General features: G+C 40.7%; 1 protein-coding gene across 2 annotated transcripts in view; it reads right to left on the bottom strand.

The window, feature by feature from the left end:
• Positions 1–207: 207 nt before the first annotated feature.
• LOC129827409 (kinesin-like protein KIF3A) overlaps positions 208–22,437 on the bottom strand; it is a 45,786-nt gene continuing 23,556 nt past the window's right edge. For both annotated transcript variants that reach the window (XM_055888231.1, XM_055888229.1), the window contains 8 exons: positions 14,184–14,340; positions 13,741–13,921; positions 12,074–12,184; positions 6,286–6,411; positions 6,019–6,072; positions 5,794–5,862; positions 5,251–5,372; positions 208–2,646 (listed from right to left, as the gene is read on the bottom strand). In XM_055888231.1, coding sequence (XP_055744206.1) covers positions 2,598–2,646; positions 5,251–5,372; positions 5,794–5,862; positions 6,019–6,072; positions 6,286–6,411; positions 12,074–12,184; positions 13,741–13,921; positions 14,184–14,340 — 869 coding nt within the window. In that variant the 3' untranslated portion in view covers positions 208–2,597. The remainder of the gene's footprint in view (positions 2,647–5,250; positions 5,373–5,793; positions 5,863–6,018; positions 6,073–6,285; positions 6,412–12,073; positions 12,185–13,740; positions 13,922–14,183; positions 14,341–22,437) is intronic.

The raw sequence follows: 22,437 nt of genomic DNA on the forward strand, positions 1-22,437 counted from the left end.
GGAAAAACTCCCAAGAAGGCAGGAAGAAACCTAGCATGATTCCAATCTTAAAACATGCTACACACGGCAACCAGACAAATCACACGGCAACCAGACAAATCACACGGCAACCAGACGAATCACACGGCAACCAGACAAATCCCACGGCAACCAGACAAATCACACGGCAACCAGACAAATCAAATCTAAAAAGACAAAGAAAGAGAGTGAGATTAAACATGTGCAATAATTTAATACATTACTAAAATACAGGGGGGGGGGGGCTCAGTAGATGTAAACATTTGAAATACAGTATATTCCAAAAATAAAGACACTTTGCTTCCACTACAATACACCATGAACGATGAGATGAAAAGGAAGAAATCAAAGCGTGACAATAAATGGCTTAGTTAGTGTTTAATGGGTGAATGGCACAACTATATAGACGGGTTAGCTGACATCAGGGAAATGATGTGTGTGTCGATAAGGCAGAAGTGCGTGTGGTGTTATAATTCTGGACAGTCAGATAGCTAACAACAATGACAAGAAGCTGCTACGTGGGGAATCGCAGGAGGCTGGTTTCAGCTTGTTGTATCTTGTTATTACTATCCCGTTTTATTCGGAGGTGTTTCGACTGATGTCACGTCCATGCTAACATGGTGAAAATACCCTAGCTAACCGACAACTGTAACGATGCATCTTTAGAGATAAGCGCTCATTGTGCAAATGTATTTGTTTTCAATAAACATTTGGAGACTAAATATACTGTAGTTTGTCCCATAGTTGCGCACTCGTCGGTATCGTTGCTAAACAACCAACCCGTCTATGGAAGCGGTATGGCATGCATGTCCTACCCTTCAGACATAGGGGAAACCAAGCTTAAAGCACACTTTAGACGCCCATAAGTCTGATGCTTGAAATAAGGGCATTATGACCTGTGGTGCACATATGAATCATTTCTGGAATTGTTCTTTTGTTAAAGGCCATCAGATGCATCCATTACATCCTGCCAGTAGAAGTGGTGGCGTCGGCATCTCAAAACAGTGTTAGTTGTTGTCGTCGCTTTTGTCTTTGAAGACCTGATCAAAAACCATGGCTTGTGCTCATCATAGACTAATCTCATACGTCCCAAATGGGACCCTATTCCCTATTTAGTGCACTACTTTTGACCAGAGCCTTACGGGACACCCTATGAGCCCTGGTCAAAAGTAGTGCACTATAAAGGGAATAGGGTTTCATTTGGGACACAGCCTGTGTGTTGCCCACTGAACTGTGCTCGATGACTACATTAAGAATCAACATTAAGCTGACTATCCTCAACAAGCCTCCCCTTATTATAATACAAGGTCCCCTTGACTTGAGCAGTCCAAGGGGCAGGTCCACATGACACCTTATTTCATATTTAGTGCACTACTTTTGACCAGGGCTCATAGGGTGACAATAGGGCTCTGGTCAAAAGTAGTGCACTAAATAGGGAATAGGCTGCACCATTTGGGACGCTGGCTAAACCCTACAGTACAGTTTCTGCTGCCTGCTCCCTCCCTCCCTGACCGATCAACCGTTTCCTCTCCTCCCTTCACATTTAAAACCTTACTTGGCTATACAGTGTATTAACAAAATCTTTTTAAATAACGACAATAAAGATCTTCATGTTCGACTATTGACTGACTGCTGTTGTTCATTCTAAGGTAAAGTAGTGTAGATTCATTGACTGACTGCTGCTGTTCATTCTAAGGTAAAGTAGTGTAGATTCATTGACTGACTGCTGCTGTTCATTCTAAAGTAAAGTAGTGTAGATTCATTGACTGACTGCTGCTGTTCATTCTAAAGTAAAGTAGTGTAGATTCATTGACTGACTGCTGTTGTTCATTCTAAGGTAAAGTAGTGTAGATTCATTGACTGACTGCTGCTGTTCATTCTAAAGTAAAGTAGTGTAGATTCATTGACTGACTGTTGTTCATTCTAAGGTAAAGTAGTGTAGATTCATTGACTGACTGCTGCTGTTCATTCTAAAGTAAAGTAGTGTAGATTCATTGACTGACTGTTGTTCATTCTAAGGTAAAGTAGTGTAGATTCATTGACTGACTGCTGCTGTTCATTCTAAAGGTAAAGTAGTGTAGATTCATTGACTGACTGCTGCTGTTCATTCTAAAGGTAAAGTAGTGTAGATTCATTGACTGACTGCTGTTCATTCTAAAGGTAAAGTAGTGTAGATTAATTGACTGACTGCTGCTGTTCATTCTAAAGGTAAAGTAGTGTAGATTCATTGACTGACTGCTGCTGTTCATTCTAAAGGTAAAGTAGTGTAGATTCATTGACTGACTGTTGTTCATTCTAAAAGGTAAAGTAGTGTAGATTCATTGACTGACTGTTGTTCATTCTAAAGAGAAAGTAGTGTAGATTCATTGACTGACTGTTGTTCATTCTAAAGGTAAAGTAGTGTAGATTCATTGACTGCTGCTGTTCATTCTAAAGGTAAAGTAGTGTAGATTCATTGACTGACTGTTGTTCATTCTAAGGTAAAGTAGTGTAGATTCATTGACTGACTGTTGTTCATTCTAAGGTAAAGTAGTGTAGATTCATTGCAGTACATGGGGCTCCAGCCCTGATTGGCTCTCTCACTGCAGCAGGGATTCCATCACAGCCTCAGGCTTCGCTGATCTTTTCCTGTCAGGAGATAAGAGGGATGCATCACAAATGGCACCCTATTCCCTATATAGTGCACTACTTTTGACCTAGGCCCATAAGGAATAGGGTGCCATTTGAGACGCAAATGAGATGATCACGGGGTTAATATACACTGAGTATACAAAAGAACACCTGCTCTTTCCATGACAGACTGAACAGGTGAATCTGTTATTGATGTCACTTAAATCGACTTCAAATCAGTGTAGATGAAGGGGAGGAGACCGGGTAATAATTATTTTTAAGCCTTGAGACAATGGAGACATGTATGTGAACCATTCAGAGGGTGAACGGGCAAGACTAAAGATTGAAGTGCCTTTGAACGGGGTATGGTAGTAATTGCCAGGCGCACCGGTTTGTATCAAGAACTGCAACGCTGTTGGGTTTTCCACGCTCAACAGTTTCCCGTGTTTATCAAGAATGGTTCACCACCCAAAGGACATCCAGTCAACTTGACACAACTGTGGGAAGCATTGGGGTCAACATGGGCAAGTATCCCTGTGGAACGCTTTCAACTCCTTGTATAGAGTCCATGCCCCGACCAATTGAGGCTGTTCTAAAGGTAAAAGGGTGTTCAATATTAGGAAGGTATTCCTAATGTTTTGTCCACTCAGTGTATTAGTACTGTTATCCTGGTTGGTATATTAGTACTGTTATCCTGGTTGGTATATTAGTACTGTTATCCTGGTTGGTATATTAGTACTGTTATCCTGGTTGGTATATTAGTACTGTTATCCTGGTTGGTATATTAGTCCTGTTATCCTGGTTGGTATATTAGTCCTGTTATCCTGGTTGGTATATTAGTACTGTTATCCTGGTTGGTATATTACTACTGTTATCCTGGTTGGTATATTACTACTGTTATCCTGGTTGGTATATTACTACTGTTATCCTGGTTGGTATATTACTACTGTTATCCTGGTTGGTATATTAGTACTGTTATCCTGGTTGGTGTATTAGTACTGTTATCCTGGTTGGTGTATTAGTACTGTTATCCTGGTTGGTGTATTAGTACTGTTATCCTGGTTGGTGTATTAGTCCTGTTATCCTGGTTGGTATATTACTACTGTTATCCTGGTTGGTATATTACTACTGTTATCCTGGTTGGTATATTACTACTGTTATCCTGGTTGGTATATTACTACTGTTATCCTGGTTGGTATATTAGTACTGTTATCCTGGTTGGTGTATTAGTACTGTTATCCTGGTTGGTATATTAGTACTGTTATCCTGGTTGGTATATTAGTACTGTTATCCTGGTTGGTGTATTAGTACTGTTATCCTGGTTGGTGTATTACTACTGTTATCCTGGTTGGTATATTAGTACTGTTATCCTGGTTGGTATATTACTACTGTTATCCTGGTTGGTATATTAGTACTGTTATCCTGGTTGGTATATTAGTACTGTTATCCTGGTTGGTATATTAGTACTGTTATCCTGGTTGGTATATTACTACTGTTATCCTGGTTGGTATTTTAGTACTGTTATCCTGGTTGGTTTATTACTACTGTTATCCTGGTTGGTATATTAGTACTGTTATCCTGGTTGGTATATTAGTACTGTTATCCTGGTTGGTATATTAGTACTGTTATCCTGGTTGGTATATTAGTACTGTTATCCTGGTTGGTATATTACTACTGTTATCCTGGTTGGTGTATTAGTACTGTTATCCTGGTTGGTGTATTAGTACTGTTATCCTGGTTGGTATATTAGTCCTGTTATCCTGGTTGGTATATTAGTACTGTTATCCTGGTTGGTATATTAGTACTGTTATCCTGGTTGGTATATTACTACTGTTATCCTGGTTGGTATATTACTACTGTTATCCTGGTTGGTATATTACTACTGTTATCCTGGTTGGTATATTAGTACTGTTATCCTGGTTGGTGTATTAGTACTGTTATCCTGGTTGGTGTATTAGTCCTGTTATCCTGGTTGGTATATTACTACTGTTATCCTGGTTGGTATATTACTACTGTTATCCTGGTTGGTATATTACTACTGTTATCCTGGTTGGTATATTACTACTGTTATCCTGGTTGGTATATTACTACTGTTATCCTGGTTGGTATATTAGTACTGTTATCCTGGTTGGTGTATTACTACTGTTATCCTGGTTGGTATATTAGTACTGTTATCCTGGTTGGTATATTAGTACTGTTATCCTGGTTGGTGTATTACTACTGTTATCCTGGTTGGTATATTAGTACTGTTATCCTGGTTGGTATATTACTACTGTTATCCTGGTTGGTATATTAGTACTGTTATCCTGGTTGGTATATTAGTACTGTTATCCTGGTTGGTATATTAGTACTGTTATCCTGGTTGGTATATTAGTACTGTTATCCTGGTTGGTATATTACTACTGTTATCCTGGTTGGTGTATTAGTACTGTTATCCTGGTTGGTATATTACTACTGTTATCCTGGTTGGTATATTACTACTGTTATCCTGGTTGGTGTATTAGTACTGTTATCCTGGTTGGTGTATTAGTACTGTTATCCTGGCTGGTATTAACACTATTATTCATGGTGGATAACGATGTACCGACAGCAGCTGGGAGACAGACGGTGGTGGTGGTTTACCTTCGTCCAGTCTTGGGTCTAATACTCTTGGAGGACCTGGGCCTCTCCAGCTTCATCAGTGACTGTCTCATACTCTCCTCTGTGTAGGCCAAGTACACATGGGACAAGTCCATCTCAAACGGCTGGGGGGAGAGAGGAAGAGAGGAAGGAGAGAGGGATAGAGAGAGGGAGGAAGAGGAAAATAAAAAGGGGGATGGAGAGAGGGAGAGAGGAAGGAGAGAGGAAGGAGAAAGGGAGAGAGGAAGGAGAAAGGGAGAGAGGAAGGAGAGAGGGAGAGAGGAAGGAGAGAGGGATAGAGAGAGGGAGAAAGGTAGGAAAGAGGGAGAGAGGAAGGAGAAAGGGATAGAGAGAGGGAGAGAGGAAGGAGAGAGGAAGGAGAAAGGAAGGACAGAGGGATAGAGAGAGGGAGAGAGGTAGGAGAGAGGGAGAAAGGAAGGACAGAGGGATAGAGAGAGGGAGAGAGGTAGGAGAGAGGGTAGAGTAATATTATCCAGATGCACTATGCTGTCTGTCTTCTTATGTAGGCGTGAACTAAGAACTCACATCTTTCTCTTTCTTGTCCAGCACGGGGGTCTGTTTTCTCATGTTGTTACCAGTGTACGCTACACACTTCTGAGGACCAACAAGTAAACAAATAAACAATGTCATAAACATGAGGCAATCACACCAACGTTCCTCTGTACTGTCTATATTAACTAAGAAACTCCCTCCCCTAAGCATTATTATTCTCAGGTTAAATATTTCACTGTGGCTGAATGCAGAACTCACCAGCTGCCATTCCCCAATGTCCTCATTCCACTGTACGTAGTTCTCGATCATCTCCTGCACCAGACAGGAAGAAGCAGGAACCATATTAGCATCAGCGCTTACTAAATACGCTCTCACACAAACATAAATGGAAACATAAATGGACGGACACACACATTCACGACATGTTACACACACACACACACACCCACCCACCCACCCACGTCTACGACATGTAGACAGGCAGACAGACATGAAGTTGTCACACACACACACACACACACACACCTGGTATTCCTGTGGGATGAAGCTGTCTATGATGAGCATCTGCAGTCGTAGCTCTCTGCTGAGGTGGCGGATATTCTCCAGCAGGCCCTCGATCTCCCGGTGATGCTCCTGCTGCAGGTCGGCCATCTGACAACACAACAACAACCTCTCAATAACCACACAACAACCACTGAACCCATGCCATGTGTTGATGAAGAAATACCATGTGTTGATGAAGAAATGCCATGTGTTGATGAAGAAATGCCATGTGTTGATGAAGACATGAACCAATGCCATGTGTTGATGAAGACATGAACCAATGCCATGTGTTGATGACGAAATGAACCAATGCCATGTGTTGATGAACCAATGCCATGTGTTGATGAAGAAATGAACCAATGCCATGTGTTGATGAACCAATGCCATGTGTTGATGAAGAAATGAACCAATGCCATGTGTTGATGAAGAAATGAGCCAATGCCATGTGTTGATGAAGAAATGAACCAATGCCATGTGTTGATGAAGAAATGAACCAATGCCATGTGTTGATGAAGAAATGAACCAATGCCATGTGTTAACGAAGAAATGAACCAATGCCATGTGTTGATGAAGAAATGAACCAATGCCATGTGTTGATGAAGAAATGAACCAATGCCATGTGTTGATGAAGAAATGAACCAATGCCATGTGTTGATGAAGAAATGAACCAATGCCATGTGTTGATGAAGAAATGAACCAATGCCATGTGTTAATGAAGAAATGAACCAATGCCATGTGTTGGCGAAGAAATGAACCAATGCCATGTGTTGATGAAGAAATGAACCAATGCCATGTGTTGATGAAGAAATGAACCAATGCCATGTGTTGATGAAGAAATGAACCAATGCCATGTGTTGATGAAGAAATGAACCAATGCCATGTGTTGATGAAGAAATTAACCAATGCCATGTGTTGATGTGACTGCTCCGGGACAAATCTATACGAGATGGCCACAAAGACATTCATGATCTTTTGGATCTTTCTGAAATTAGAGCCACAGAAAATATCCTTTTTGGTGAAGGATGTTTGGCATACCTTTGAAGTCTGTATCCTAAATAATTACTGAGAATGTATTAATTATATGCGTTATACACTGAGTGGACAAAACATTATGAACACCTGCTCTTTCCATGACAGACTGACCAGGTGAATCCAGGTGAAAGCTATGATCCCTTATTGATGTCACTGTTAAATCCACTTCAATCAGTGTAGATGAAGGGGAGGAGACAGGTTAAAGAAGGATTGTTAAACCTTGAGACATGGATTGTGTATGTGTGCCATTCAGAGGGTGAATGGGCAAGACAAAAGATTGAAGTGCCTTTGAACGGCGTATGGTAGTAGGTGCCAAGCGCACCGGTTTGTATCAAGAACTGCAACGCTGCTGGGTTTTTCACGCTCAACAGTTTCCCGTGTGTATCAAGAATGGTCCACCACCAAAAGGACATCCAGTCAACTTGTGGGAAGCATTTGAGTCAATATGGGCCAACATCCCTGTGGAATCATTTCATCACCTTGCAGAGTCCATGCCTTGACGAATTGAGGCTGATCAGAGGGCAAAGGGGGGGTGCAACTCAATATTAGGAAGGTGTCCTTAATGTTATGAACAGTCAGTGTATATGTTAATGAAGTAATGAACCAATGTTGTGTGTTACTGAACCAATGCGGTGTGTTACTGAACCAATGCTGTGTGTTAATGAACCAATGCTGTGTGTTAATGAACCAATGTTGTGTGTTACTGAACCAATGCTGTGTGTTAATGAACCAATGCTGTGTGTTAATGAACCAATGCTGTGTGTTAATGAACCAATGCGGTGTGTTAATGAACCAATGCGGTGTGTTAATGAAGTAATGAACCAATGCTGTGTGTTAATGAACCAATGCTGTGTGTTAATGAACCAATGCTGTGTGTTAATGAAGTAATGAACCAATGCTGTGTGTTAATGAACCAATGCTGTGTGTTAATGAACCAATGCTGTGTGTTAATGAACCAATGCTGTGTGTTAATGAACCAATGCTGTGTGTTAATGAACCAATGCTGTGTGTTAATGAAGTAATGAACCAATGCTGTGTGTTAATGAAGTAATGCTGTGTGTTAATGAACCAATGCTGTGTGTTAATGAACCAATGTTGTGTGTTAATGAAGTAATGAACCAATGCTGTGTGTTAATGAAGTAATGAACCAATGCTGTGTGTTAATGAACCAATGCTGTGTGTTAATGAAGTAATGAACCAATGTGGTGTGTTAATGAATGAACCAATGTGGTGTGTTAATGAACCAATGCTGTGTGTTAATGAACCAATGCTGTGTGTTAATGAACCAATGCTGTGTGTTAATGAAGTAATGAACCAATGCTGTGTGTTAATGAACCAATGCTGTGTGTTAATGAAGTAATGAACCAATGTGGTGTGTTAATGAATGAACCAATGTGGTGTGTTAATGAACCAATGCTGTGTGTTAATGAATGAACCAATGCGGTGTGTTAATGAACCAATGCTGTGTGTTAATGAACCAATGTTGTGTGTTAATGAACCAATGCTGTGCGTTAATGAAGTAATGAACCAATGCTGTGTGTTAATGAACCAATGCTATGAAGTAATGAACCAATGCTGTGTGTTAATGAACCAATGCTGTGTGTTAATGAACCAATGCTGTGTGTTAATGAACCAATGCTGTGTGTTAATGAAGTAATGAACCAATGCTGTGTGTTAATGAACCAATGCTGTGTGTTAATGAAGTAATGTTGTGTGTTAATGAACCAATGCTGTGTGTTAATGAACCAATGCTGTGTGTTAATGAACCAATGTTGTGTGTTAATGAACCAATGCTGTGTGTTAATGAACCAATGCTGTGTGTTAATGAAGTAATGAACCAATGCTGTGTGTTAATGAACCAATGCTGTGTGTTAATGAAGTAATGCTGTGTGTTACTGAACCAATGCTGTGTGTTACTGAACCAATGCTGTGTGTTACTGAACCAATGCTGTGTGTTACTGAACCAATGCTGTGTGTTACTGAACCAATGCTGTGTGTTAATGAACCAATGCTGTGTGTTAATGAACCAATGCTGTGTGTTAATGAACCAATGCTGTGTGTTAATGAACCAATGCTGTGTGTTAATGAACCAATGCTGTGTGTTAATGAACCAATGCTGTGTGTTAATGAACCAATGCTGTGTGTTAATGAACCAATGTTGTGTGTTAATGAACCAATGCTGTGTGTTAATGAACCAATGCTGTGTGTTAATGAACCAATGCTGTGTGTTAATGAACCAATGTTGTGTGTTAATGAACCAATGCTGTGTGTTAATGAACCAATGCTGTGTGTTAATGAACCAATGCTGTGTGTTAATGAACCAATGCTGTGTGTTAATGAAGTAATGAACCAATGCTGTGTGTTAATGAAGTAATGCTGTGTGTTAATGAACCAATGCGGTGTGTTAATGAACCAATGCTGTGTGTTAATGAACCAATGTTGTGTGTTAATGAAGTAATGAACCAATGCTGTGTGTTAATGAAGTAATGAACCAATGCTGTGTGTTAATGAACCAATGCTGTGTGTTAATGAAGTAATGAAACAATGCTGTGTGTTAATGAACCAATGCTGTGTGTTAATGAACCAATGCTGTGTGTTAATGAATGAACCAATGCGGTGTGTTAATGAACCAATGCTGTGTGTTAATGAACCAATGCTGTGTGTTAATGAAGTAATGAACCAATGCTGTGTGTTAATGAACCAATGCTGTGCGTTAATGAACCAATGCTGTGTGTTAATGAACCAATGCTGTGTGTTAATGAACCAATGCTGTGTGTTAATGAACCAATGCTGTGTGTTAATGAACCAATGCTGTGTGTTAATGAACCAATGCTGTGTGTTAATGAACCAATGCTGTGTGTTAATGAACCAATGCTGTGTGTTAATGAACCAATGTTGTGTGTTAATGAACCAATGCTGTGTGTTAATGAACCAATGCTGTGTGTTAATGAACCAATGCTGTGTGTTAATGAACCAATGTTGTGTGTTAATGAACCAATGCTGTGTGTTAATGAACCAATGCTGTGCGTTAATGAACCAATGCTGTGCGTTAATGAACCAATGCTGTGTGTTAATGAACCAATGCTGTGTGTTAATGAAGTAATGAACCAATGCTGTGTGTTAATGAAGTAATGAACCAATGCTGTGTGTTAATGAACCAATGCTGTGTGTTAATGAAGCAATGCTGTGTGTTAATGAACCAATGCTGTGTGTTAATGAACCAATGCTGTGTGTTAATGAACCAATGCTGTGTGTTAATGAACCAATGCTGTGTGTTAATGAACCAATGCTGTGTGTTAATGAACCAATGCTGTGTGTTAATGAACCAATGCTGTGTGTTAATGAAGTAATGAACCAATGATGTGTGTTAATGAACCAATGCTGTGTGTTAATGAACCAATGCTGTGTGTTAATGAACCAATGCTGTGTGTTAATGAACCAATGCTGTGTGTTAATGAACCAATGTTGTGTGTTAATGAACCAATGCTGTGTGTTAATGAACCAATGCTGTGCGTTAATGAACCAATGCTGTGCGTTAATGAACCAATGCTGTGTGTTAATGAACCAATGCTGTGTGTTAATGAAGTAATGAACCAATGCTGTGTGTTAATGAAGTAATGAACCAATGCTGTGTGTTAATGAACCAATGCTGTGTGTTAATGAAGCAATGCTGTGTGTTAATGAACCAATGCTGTGTGTTAATGAACCAATGCTGTGTGTTAATGAACCAATGCTGTGTGTTAATGAACCAATGCTGTGTGTTAATGAACCAATGCTGTGTGTTAATGAACCAATGCTGTGTGTTAATGAACCAATGCTGTGTGTTAATGAAGTAATGAACCAATGATGTGTGTTAATGAACCAATGCTGTGTGTTAATGAACCAATGCTGTGTGTTAATGAACCAATGCTGTGTGTTAATGAACCAATGCTGTGTGTTAATGAAGTAATGCTGTGTGTTAATGAAGTAATGAACCAATGCTATGTGTTAATGAACCAATGCTGTGTGTTAATGAACCAATGCTGTGTGTTAATGAACCAATGCTGTGTGTTAATGAACCAATGCTGTGTGTTAATGAACCAATGCTGTGTGTTAATGAACCAATGCTGTGTGTTAATGAACCAATGCTGTGTGTTAATGAACCAATGCTGTGTGTTAATGAACCAATGCTGTGTGTTAATGAACCAATGCTGTGTGTTAATGAAGTAATGAACCAATGCTGTGTGTTAATGAACCAATGCTGTGTGTTAATGAACCAATGCTGTGTGTTAATGAACCAATGCTGTGTGTTAATGAACCAATGCTGTGTGTTAATGAAGTAATGCTGTGTGTTACTGAACCAATGCTGTGTGTTAATGAACCAATGCTGTGTGTTACTGAACCAATGCTGTGTGTTACTGAACCAATGCTGTGTGTTACTGAACCAATGCTGTGTGTTACTGAACCAATGCTGTGTGTTAATGAACCAATGCTGTGTGTTAATGAACCAATGATGTGTGTTAATGAACCAATGCTGTGTGTTAATGAACCAATGCTGTGTGTTAATGAACCAATGCGGTGTGTTAATGAACCAATGATGTGTGTTAATGTTCTGCTCCTGCTGCAGGTCATCCACAACACCACAAGGCCCCAGTCCTGTGTTTGAACCCACTTGGGATACATCCTATTCACTATATAGTGCACTAGTTTCCACCAAGTCCAAGTCCTGTGTCCAAGTCACCAAGTCGTACATTCTTACCTCTGACTTGGCAGCCATCAGCATGGTCCAGACTTTCTTCAGCTTCTTGGTCTTCCCCTGAGCCTCCTCTTGCAGACTGGAGTACTTCTCCTCCATGTCCAGACGCTCCGCCTGCATGGACGTCACAAACAAGACAGGGAGTTTTGGATTTCATTTCATTTATTGAATCATTAAAAATGGGAAACACTTTTGAACCTCATTAATTATCTCCATGTAGAAACTGGTACGGTGCTGGAGATACTGAATCTGACGTTAAAAAGTTGTAAAGTCTCCCTTGAACATAGAAGACTGCTCCGCCTGAGACAACAGAACATGCAGGAATACAATAACGCCGGAAGGCTTTTTCCCCACGATGGAAACAAGATGGAGTAGTTTGGTATTTTATTAGGATCCTCATTAGCTGTTGCAAAGAGAGCAACTACACTTCCTGGGTTCCACACAAAACATGAACCATAATACAGAATGACATGATACAGAACATCATTAGACAAGAACAGCTCAAGGACAGAACTACATACATTTTTAAAAAGATACTCTATTCCCTATGTAGTTCACTGCTTCTGACCAGAGTCAGTTTGTAGATTTTATTACGTTCAATTCCTCTGCTCATCGACAGATGCCATTGCCATTTTCAGGGAAAGCAAAGCAGGCACCTCATCTGAACTAGCAAGGTGCTGACTGGTGTGACTTAGTAGACTTTAAGGCAGTGATTTTCTAACTTTTTCAGCATGGATTCTATTTTTTTCCACCAGAAATTCTGGCAACCACACCCCACCCAAAATTGAATGGCAACATAAAAAATAAAAAATATATAATTTAATGACAACCTTAAAAAAACAAAAGTGATTTAATGACAACCTTAAAAAAAAAAAAAAAATGTCAACAAATAACGTTAAATTCATGACATTTTCATCTCTCATGAAAATTACAAGAACCAATAAATACATGTACTAATCTTTCTCAACAGCAACATAAATATATTGTCCCATAAAATAATCTGTCGTCTCAATTTCTGTCCCTCTCCCGACATAGGGCTCTAGTCAAAAGTAGTGCACTATGTAAGGAATAGGGTGCCAGTTGGACATGGGACAGTTAATACATTATGACTCATCATTTCATTTCCCAATATGCTGGGCATGTGACATCTCACCAAAATATCACCTCTCATCAGCGCCACTCATCACTGAGAATCAACCCCGCTCAAACAGAGGAAGTGTAGTAGGGAGTATTTTGATGCAGAAATGAGACATGTCAGATGACCAAGGTTGAGTTAACCACTAAGCCATATATGTATAACAGCTCTTCAGTTGTCTGAACTAGGACCCTGGTCACGCTCTACAATGTACTGTAGATTATATCATATCCTGTGATAGAACTGCTTCTCCTCCAGTTCTCTGCAGCGCTACTTTGGGTTGATGGTATGATGTACAGAGCCTTCAGAAAGAATTCACACCCCTTGACTTTTTCCAAATGTTCTTGTGTTACAGCCTGAATTTCAAAAAATATAATTCCACTTTGACATTATGGGGTATTATGTGTAGGTCAGTGACACAAAAATCAACATTTTATCACTTTCAAATGCAGGCTATAACAACTAAACGTGGAAAAAGTAAAAGGGTCTGAAAAGTTTTTGAAGGCCCTGTAATATAGTGTGTAAGAAGGTATACCTCCTTCTCCTCTAGTTCTCTGCGGAGCTGCTCAGCCCTCCTGCGTCTCTCCTCTAACTCATTGTTAGACTCCTGCAGTAGTTTCTCCTGCTCCTCAGCCTTGGCCAGGAGGTCCACTCCTCCTACGATCACCTTCTTCTCCAGGGCTGACAGCTTCTCCAGCAGCAGGTGATGCTCCTGCCTGGGGGAAGGAGGTTAGAGGTCAGGGCTCAGTAGATCTGAAAATACCTTCAGTAGGTTAGATGGAGTTTCTGTCATATTCCTTATACCCTTCTAGAGGTCTCTGATCGACAAGAGGGCATCCAAAAGTATCTAGGGGTGGGGGTGGGGCTAACGTTAGATTATATTTCAAAGCAGTAGATTATTCTCCAACCGTGATTTCTGGAAAATTTGGGAACTTAGGGAATGTTTGTGGAATGTTTGCAACCCCAGACTGTACTCACTGTGCTTTGAGCAGATCCTTCTCTCTCTTCTCCAGTTCTGCCCTGGCCTTATTCCTCTCCTCCTCCTCCATGTCCAGCTTGGCTTCTAGCTCCTTCCTCTCCTCCTCGATCTTCGCCTGCATCTCCACCATCTTGTGAGGAGAAACCTTCTTCTTCCCTTTAATAATAATAGTGATCATCATTTATTTGACTTATAGAACCATCCCCCAAGTACACAGCCACCATCAAATCAAATTCTATTCCTCACATGCGCCGAATACAACAGGTGTAGATCTGACAGTGAAATGCCGAATACAACAGGTGTAGATCTGACAGTGAAATGCCGAATACAACAGGTGTAGATCTGACAGTGAAATGCCGAATACAACAGGTGTAGATCTGACAGTGAAATGCTGAATACAACAGGTGTAGATCTGACAGTGAAATGCTGAATACAACAGGTGTAGTAGACCTCACAGTGAAATGCTGAATACAACAGGTGTAGTAGACCTCACAGTGAAATGCTGAATACAACAGGTGTAGATCTGACAGTGAAATGCTGAATACAACAGGTGTAGATCTGACAGTGAAATGCTGAATACAACAGGTGTAGATCTCACAGTGAAATGCTGAATACAACAGGTGTAGATCTGACAGTGAAATGCTGAATACAACAGGTGTAGATCTGACAGTGAAATGCTGAATACAACAGGTGTAGATCTGACAGTGAAATGCTGAATACAACAGGTGTAGACCTCACAGTGAAATGCTGAATACAACAGGTGTAGTAGACCTCACAGTGAAATGCTGAATACAACAGGTGTAGTAGACCTCACAGTGAAATGCTGAATACAACAGGTGTAGTAGACCTCACAGTGAAATGCTGAATACAACAGGTGTAGTAGACCTCACAGTGAAATGCTGAATACAACAGGTGTAGTAGACCTCACAGTGAAATGCTGAATACAACAGGTGTAGTAGACCTCACAGTGAAATGCTGAATACAACAGGTGTAGTAGACCTCACAGTGAAATGCTGAATACAACAGGTGTAGTAGACCTCACAGTGAAATGCTGAATACAACAGGTGTAGTAGACCTCACAGTGAAATGCTGAATACAACAGGTGTAGTAGACCTCACAGTGAAATGCTGAATACAACAGGTGTAGTAGACCTCACAGTGAAATGCTGAATACAACAGGTGTAGTAGACCTCACAGTGAAATGCTGAATACAACAGGTGTAGTAGACCTCACAGTGAAATGCTGAATACAACAGGTGTAGTAGACCTCACAGTGAAATGCTGAATACAACAGGTGTAGTAGACCTCACAGTGAAATGCTGAATACAACAGGTGTAGTAGACCTCACAGTGAAATGCTGAATACAACAGGTGTAGATCTGACAGTGAAATGCTGAATACAACAGGTGTAGATCTGACAGTGAAATGCTGAATACAACAGGTGTAGTAGACCTCACAGTGAAATGCTGAATACAACAGGTGTAGTAGACCTCACAGTGAAATGCTGAATACAACAGGTGTAGATCTGACAGTGAAATGCTGAATACAACAGGTGTAGACCTCACAGTGAAATGCTGAATACAACAGGTGTAGTAGACCTCACAGTGAAATGCTGAATACAACAGGTGTAGACCTCACAGTGAAATGCTGAATACAACAGGTGTAGACCTCACAGTGAAATGCTGAATACAACAGGTGTAGTAGACCTCACAGTGAAATGCTGAATACAACAGGTGTAGTAGACCTCACAGTGAAATGCTGAATACAACAGGTGTAGTAGACCTCACAGTGAAATGCTGAATACAACAGGTGTAGTAGACCTCACAGTGAAATGCTGAATACAACAGGTGTAGTAGACCTCACAGTGAAATGCTGAATACAACAGGTGTAGTAGACCTCACAGTGAAATGCTGAATACAACAGGTGTAGTAGACCTCACAGTGAAATGCTGAATACAACAGGTGTAGTAGACCTCACAGTGAAATGCTGAATACAACAGGTGTAGTAGACCTCACAGTGAAATGCCGAATACAACAGGTGTAGACCTGACAGTGAAATGCCGAATACAACAGGTGTAGATCTGACAGTGAAATGCTGAATACAACAGGTGTAGATCTGACAGTGAAATGCTGAATACAACAGGTGTAGATCTGACAGTGAAATGCTGAATACAACAGGTGTAGACCTCACAGTGAAATGCTGAATACAACAGGTGTAGTAGACCTCACAGTGAAATGCTGAATACAACAGGTGTAGTAGACCTCACAGTGAAATGCTGAATACAACAGGTGTAGATCTGACAGTGAAATGCTGAATACAACAGGTGTAGATCTGACAGTGAAATGCTGAATACAACAGGTGTAGATCTGACAGTGAAATGCTGAATACAACAGGTGTAGATCTGACAGTGAAATGCTGAATACAACAGGTGTAGATCTGACAGTGAAATGCTGAATACAACAGGTGTAGTAGACCTCACAGTGAAATGCTGAATACAACAGGTGTAGTAGACCTTACAGTGAAATGCTGAATACAACAGGTGTAGTAGACCTCACAGTGAAATGCTGAATACAACAGGTGTAGATCTGACAGTGAAATGCTGAATACAACAGGTGTAGTAGACCTCACAGTGAAATGCTGAATACAACAGGTGTAGATCTGACAGTGAAATGCTGAATACAACAGGTGTAGATCTGACAGTGAAATGCTGAATACAACAGGTGTAGTAGACCTCACAGTGAAATGCTGAATACAACAGGTGTAGTAGACCTCACAGTGAAATGCTGAATACAACAGGTGTAGATCTGACAGTGAAATGCTGAATACAACAGGTGTAGACCTCACAGTGAAATGCTGAATACAACAGGTGTAGTAGACCTCACAGTGAAATGCTGAATACAACAGGTGTAGACCTCACAGTGAAATGCTGAATACAACAGGTGTAGTAGACCTCACAGTGAAATGCTGAATACAACAGGTGTAGTAGACCTCACAGTGAAATGCTGAATACAACAGGTGTAGACCTCACAGTGAAATGCTGAATACAACAGGTGTAGTAGACCTCACAGTGAAATGCTGAATACAACAGGTGTAGTAGACCTCACAGTGAAATGCTGAATACAACAGGTGTAGTAGACCTCACAGTGAAATGCTGAATACAACAGGTGTAGTAGACCTCACAGTGAAATGCTGAATACAACAGGTGTAGTAGACCTCACAGTGAAATGCTGAATACAACAGGTGTAGTAGACCTCACAGTGAAATGCTGAATACAACAGGTGTAGTAGACCTCACAGTGAAATGCCGAATACAACAGGTGTAGACCTGACAGTGAAATGCCGAATACAACAGGTGTAGATCTGACAGTGAAATGCTGAATACAACAGGTGTAGATCTGACAGTGAAATGCTGAATACAACAGGTGTAGATCTGACAGTGAAATGCTGAATACAACAGGTGTAGACCTCACAGTGAAATGCTGAATACAACAGGTGTAGTAGACCTCACAGTGAAATGCTGAATACAACAGGTGTAGTAGACCTCACAGTGAAATGCTGAATACAACAGGTGTAGATCTGACAGTGAAATGCTGAATACAACAGGTGTAGATCTGACAGTGAAATGCTGAATACAACAGGTGTAGATCTGACAGTGAAATGCTGAATACAACAGGTGTAGATCTGACAGTGAAATGCTGAATACAACAGGTGTAGATCTGACAGTGAAATGCTGAATACAACAGGTGTAGATCTGACAGTGAAATGCTGAATACAACAGGTGTAGTAGACCTCACAGTGAAATGCTGAATACAACAGGTGTAGTAGACCTTAGAGTGAAATGCTGAATACAACAGGTGTAGTAGACCTCACAGTGAAATGCTGAATACAACAGGTGTAGATCTGACAGTGAAATGCTGAATACAACAGGTGTAGACCTCACAGTGAAATGCTGAATACAACAGGTGTAGACCTGACAGTGAAATGCTGAATACAACAGGTGTAGTAGACCTCACAGTGAAATGCTGAATACAACAGGTGTAGTAGACCTCACAGTGAAATGCTGAATACAACAGGTGTAGTAGACCTCACAGTGAAATGCTGAATACAACAGGTGTAGTAGACCTCACAGTGAAATGCTGAATACAACAGGTGTAGTAGACCTCACAGTGAAATGCTGAATACAACAGGTGTAGTAGACCTCACAGTGAAATGCTGAATACAACAGGTGTAGATCTGACAGTGAAATGCTGAATACAACAGGTGTAGATCTGACAGTGAAATGCTGAATACAACAGGTGTAGATCTGACAGTGAAATGCTGAATACAACAGGTGTAGACCTCACAGTGAAATGCTGAATACAACAGGTGTAGATCTGACAGTGAAATGCCGAATACAACAGGTGTAGATCTGACAGTGAAATGCTGAATACAACAGGTGTAGATCTGACAGTGAAATGCTGAATACAACAGGTGTAGATCTGACAGTGAAATGCTGAATACAACAGGTGTAGATCTGACAGTGAAATGCTGAATACAACAGGTGTAGATCTGACAGTGAAATGCTGAATACAACAGGTGTAGATCTGACAGTGAAATGCTGAATACAACAGGTGTAGTAGACCTCACAGTGAAATGCTGAATACAACAGGTGTAGTAGACCTTACAGTGAAATGCTGAATACAACAGGTGTAGTAGACCTCACAGTGAAATGCTGAATACAACAGGTGTAGTAGACCTCACAGTGAAATGCTGAATACAACAGGTGTAGTAGACCTCACAGTGAAATGCTGAATACAACAGGTGTAGTAGACCTCACAGTGAAATGCTGAATACAACAGGTGTAGATCTGACAGTGAAATGCTGAATACAACAGGTGTAGATCTGACAGTGAAATGCTGAATACAACAGGTGTAGATCTGACAGTGAAATGCTGAATACAACAGGTGTAGTAGACCTCACAGTGAAATGCTGAATACAACAGGTGTAGATCTGACAGTGAAATGCTGAATACAACAGGTGTAGATCTGACAGTGAAATGCTGAATACAACAGGTGTAGTAGACCTCACAGTGAAATGCTGAATACAACAGGTGTAGTAGACCTCACAGTGAAATGCTGAATACAACAGGTGTAGACCTCACAGTGAAATGCTGAATACAACAGGTGTAGTAGACCTCACAGTGAAATGCTGAATACAACAGGTGTAGATCTGACAGTGAAATGCTGAATACAACAGGTGTAGACCTCACAGTGAAATGCTGAATATAACAGGTGTAGACCTCACAGTGAAATGCTGAATACAACAGGTGTAGTAGACCTCACAGTGAAATGCTGAATACAACAGGTGTAGTAGACCTCACAGTGAAATGCTGAATACAACAGGTGTAGATCTGACAGTGAAATGCTGAATACAACAGGTGTAGATCTGACAGTGAAATGCTGAATACAACAGGTGTAGTAGACCTCACAGTGAAATGCTGAATACAACAGGTGTAGTAGACCTCACAGTGAAATGCTGAATACAACAGGTGTAGACCTCACAGTGAAATGCTGAATACAACAGGTGTAGTAGACCTCACAGTGAAATGCTGAATACAACAGGTGTAGATCTGACAGTGAAATGCTGAATACAACAGGTGTAGACCTGACAGTGAAATGCTGAATACAACAGGTGTAGACCTCACAGTGAAATGCTGAATATAACAGGTGTAGACCTCACAGTGAAATGCTGAATACAACAGGTGTAGTAGACCTCACAGTGAAATGCTGAATACAACAGGTGTAGTAGACCTCACAGTGAAATGCTGAATACAACAGGTGTAGTAGACCTCACAGTGAAATGCTGAATACAACAGGTGTAGATCTGACAGTGAAATGCTGAATACAACAGGTGTAGATCTGACAGTGAAATGCTGAATACAACAGGTGTAGTAGACCTCACAGTGAAATGCTGAATACAACAGGTGTAGTAGACCTCACAGTGAAATGCTGAATACAACAGGTGTAGATCTGACAGTGAAATGCTGAATACAACAGGTGTAGACCTCACAGTGAAATGCTGAATACAACAGGTGTAGTAGACCTCACAGTGAAATGCTGAATACAACAGGTGTAGACCTCACAGTGAAATGCTGAATACAACAGGTGTAGTAGACCTCACAGTGAAATGCTGAATACAACAGGTGTAGTAGACCTCACAGTGAAATGCTGAATACAACAGGTGTAGATCTGACAGTGAAATGCTGAATACAACAGGTGTAGATCTGACAGTGAAATGCTGAATACAACAGGTGTAGATCTGACAGTGAAATGCTGAATACAACAGGTGTAGACCTCACAGTGAAATGCTGAATACAACAGGTGTAGATCTGACAGTGAAATGCCGAATACAACAGGTGTAGATCTGACAGTGAAATGCTGAATACAACAGGTGTAGATCTGACAGTGAAATGCTGAATACAACAGGTGTAGATCTGACAGTGAAATGCTGAATACAACAGGTGTAGATCTGACAGTGAAATGCTGAATACAACAGGTGTAGATCTGACAGTGAAATGCTGAATACAACAGGTGTAGATCTGACAGTGAAATGCTGAATACAACAGGTGTAGATCTGACAGTGAAATGCTGAATACAACAGGTGTAGTAGACCTCACAGTGAAATGCTGAATACAACAGGTGTAGTAGACCTTACAGTGAAATGCTGAATACAACAGGTGTAGTAGACCTCACAGTGAAATGCTGAATACAACAGGTGTAGTAGACCTCACAGTGAAATGCTGAATACAACAGGTGTAGTAGACCTCACAGTGAAATGCTGAATACAACAGGTGTAGTAGACCTCACAGTGAAATGCTGAATACAACAGGTGTAGATCTGACAGTGAAATGCTGAATACAACAGGTGTAGATCTGACAGTGAAATGCTGAATACAACAGGTGTAGATCTGACAGTGAAATGCTGAATACAACAGGTGTAGTAGACCTCACAGTGAAATGCTGAATACAACAGGTGTAGATCTGACAGTGAAATGCTGAATACAACAGGTGTAGATCTGACAGTGAAATGCTGAATACAACAGGTGTAGTAGACCTCACAGTGAAATGCTGAATACAACAGGTGTAGTAGACCTCACAGTGAAATGCTGAATACAACAGGTGTAGACCTCACAGTGAAATGCTGAATACAACAGGTGTAGTAGACCTCACAGTGAAATGCTGAATACAACAGGTGTAGATCTGACAGTGAAATGCTGAATACAACAGGTGTAGACCTCACAGTGAAATGCTGAATATAACAGGTGTAGACCTCACAGTGAAATGCTGAATACAACAGGTGTAGTAGACCTCACAGTGAAATGCTGAATACAACAGGTGTAGTAGACCTCACAGTGAAATGCTGAATACAACAGGTGTAGATCTGACAGTGAAATGCTGAATACAACAGGTGTAGATCTGACAGTGAAATGCTGAATACAACAGGTGTAGTAGACCTCACAGTGAAATGCTGAATACAACAGGTGTAGTAGACCTCACAGTGAAATGCTGAATACAACAGGTGTAGACCTCACAGTGAAATGCTGAATACAACAGGTGTAGTAGACCTCACAGTGAAATGCTGAATACAACAGGTGTAGATCTGACAGTGAAATGCTGAATACAACAGGTGTAGATCTGACAGTGAAATGCTGAATACAACAGGTGTAGTAGACCTCACAGTGAAATGCTGAATACAACAGGTGTAGTAGACCTCACAGTGAAATGCTGAATACAACAGGTGTAGTAGACCTCACAGTGAAATGCTGAATACAACAGGTGTAGATCTGACAGTGAAATGCTGAATACAACAGGTGTAGATCTGACAGTGAAATGCTGAATACAACAGGTGTAGATCTGACAGTGAAATGCTGAATACAACAGGTGTAGACCTCACAGTGAAATGCTGAATACAACAGGTGTAGATCTGACAGTGAAATGCCGAATACAACAGGTGTAGATCTGACAGTGAAATGCTGAATACAACAGGTGTAGATCTGACAGTGAAATGCTGAATACAACAGGTGTAGATCTGACAGTGAAATGCTGAATACAACAGGTGTAGATCTGACAGTGAAATGCTGAATACAACAGGTGTAGATCTGACAGTGAAATGCTGAATACAACAGGTGTAGATCTGACAGTGAAATGCTGAATACAACAGGTGTAGATCTGACAGTGAAATGCTGAATACAACAGGTGTAGTAGACCTCACAGTGAAAT

Source organism: Salvelinus fontinalis, chromosome 29 (assembly GCF_029448725.1).
Source record: "Salvelinus fontinalis isolate EN_2023a chromosome 29, ASM2944872v1, whole genome shotgun sequence".
Taxonomy (NCBI): Eukaryota; Metazoa; Chordata; class Actinopteri; order Salmoniformes; family Salmonidae; genus Salvelinus; species Salvelinus fontinalis.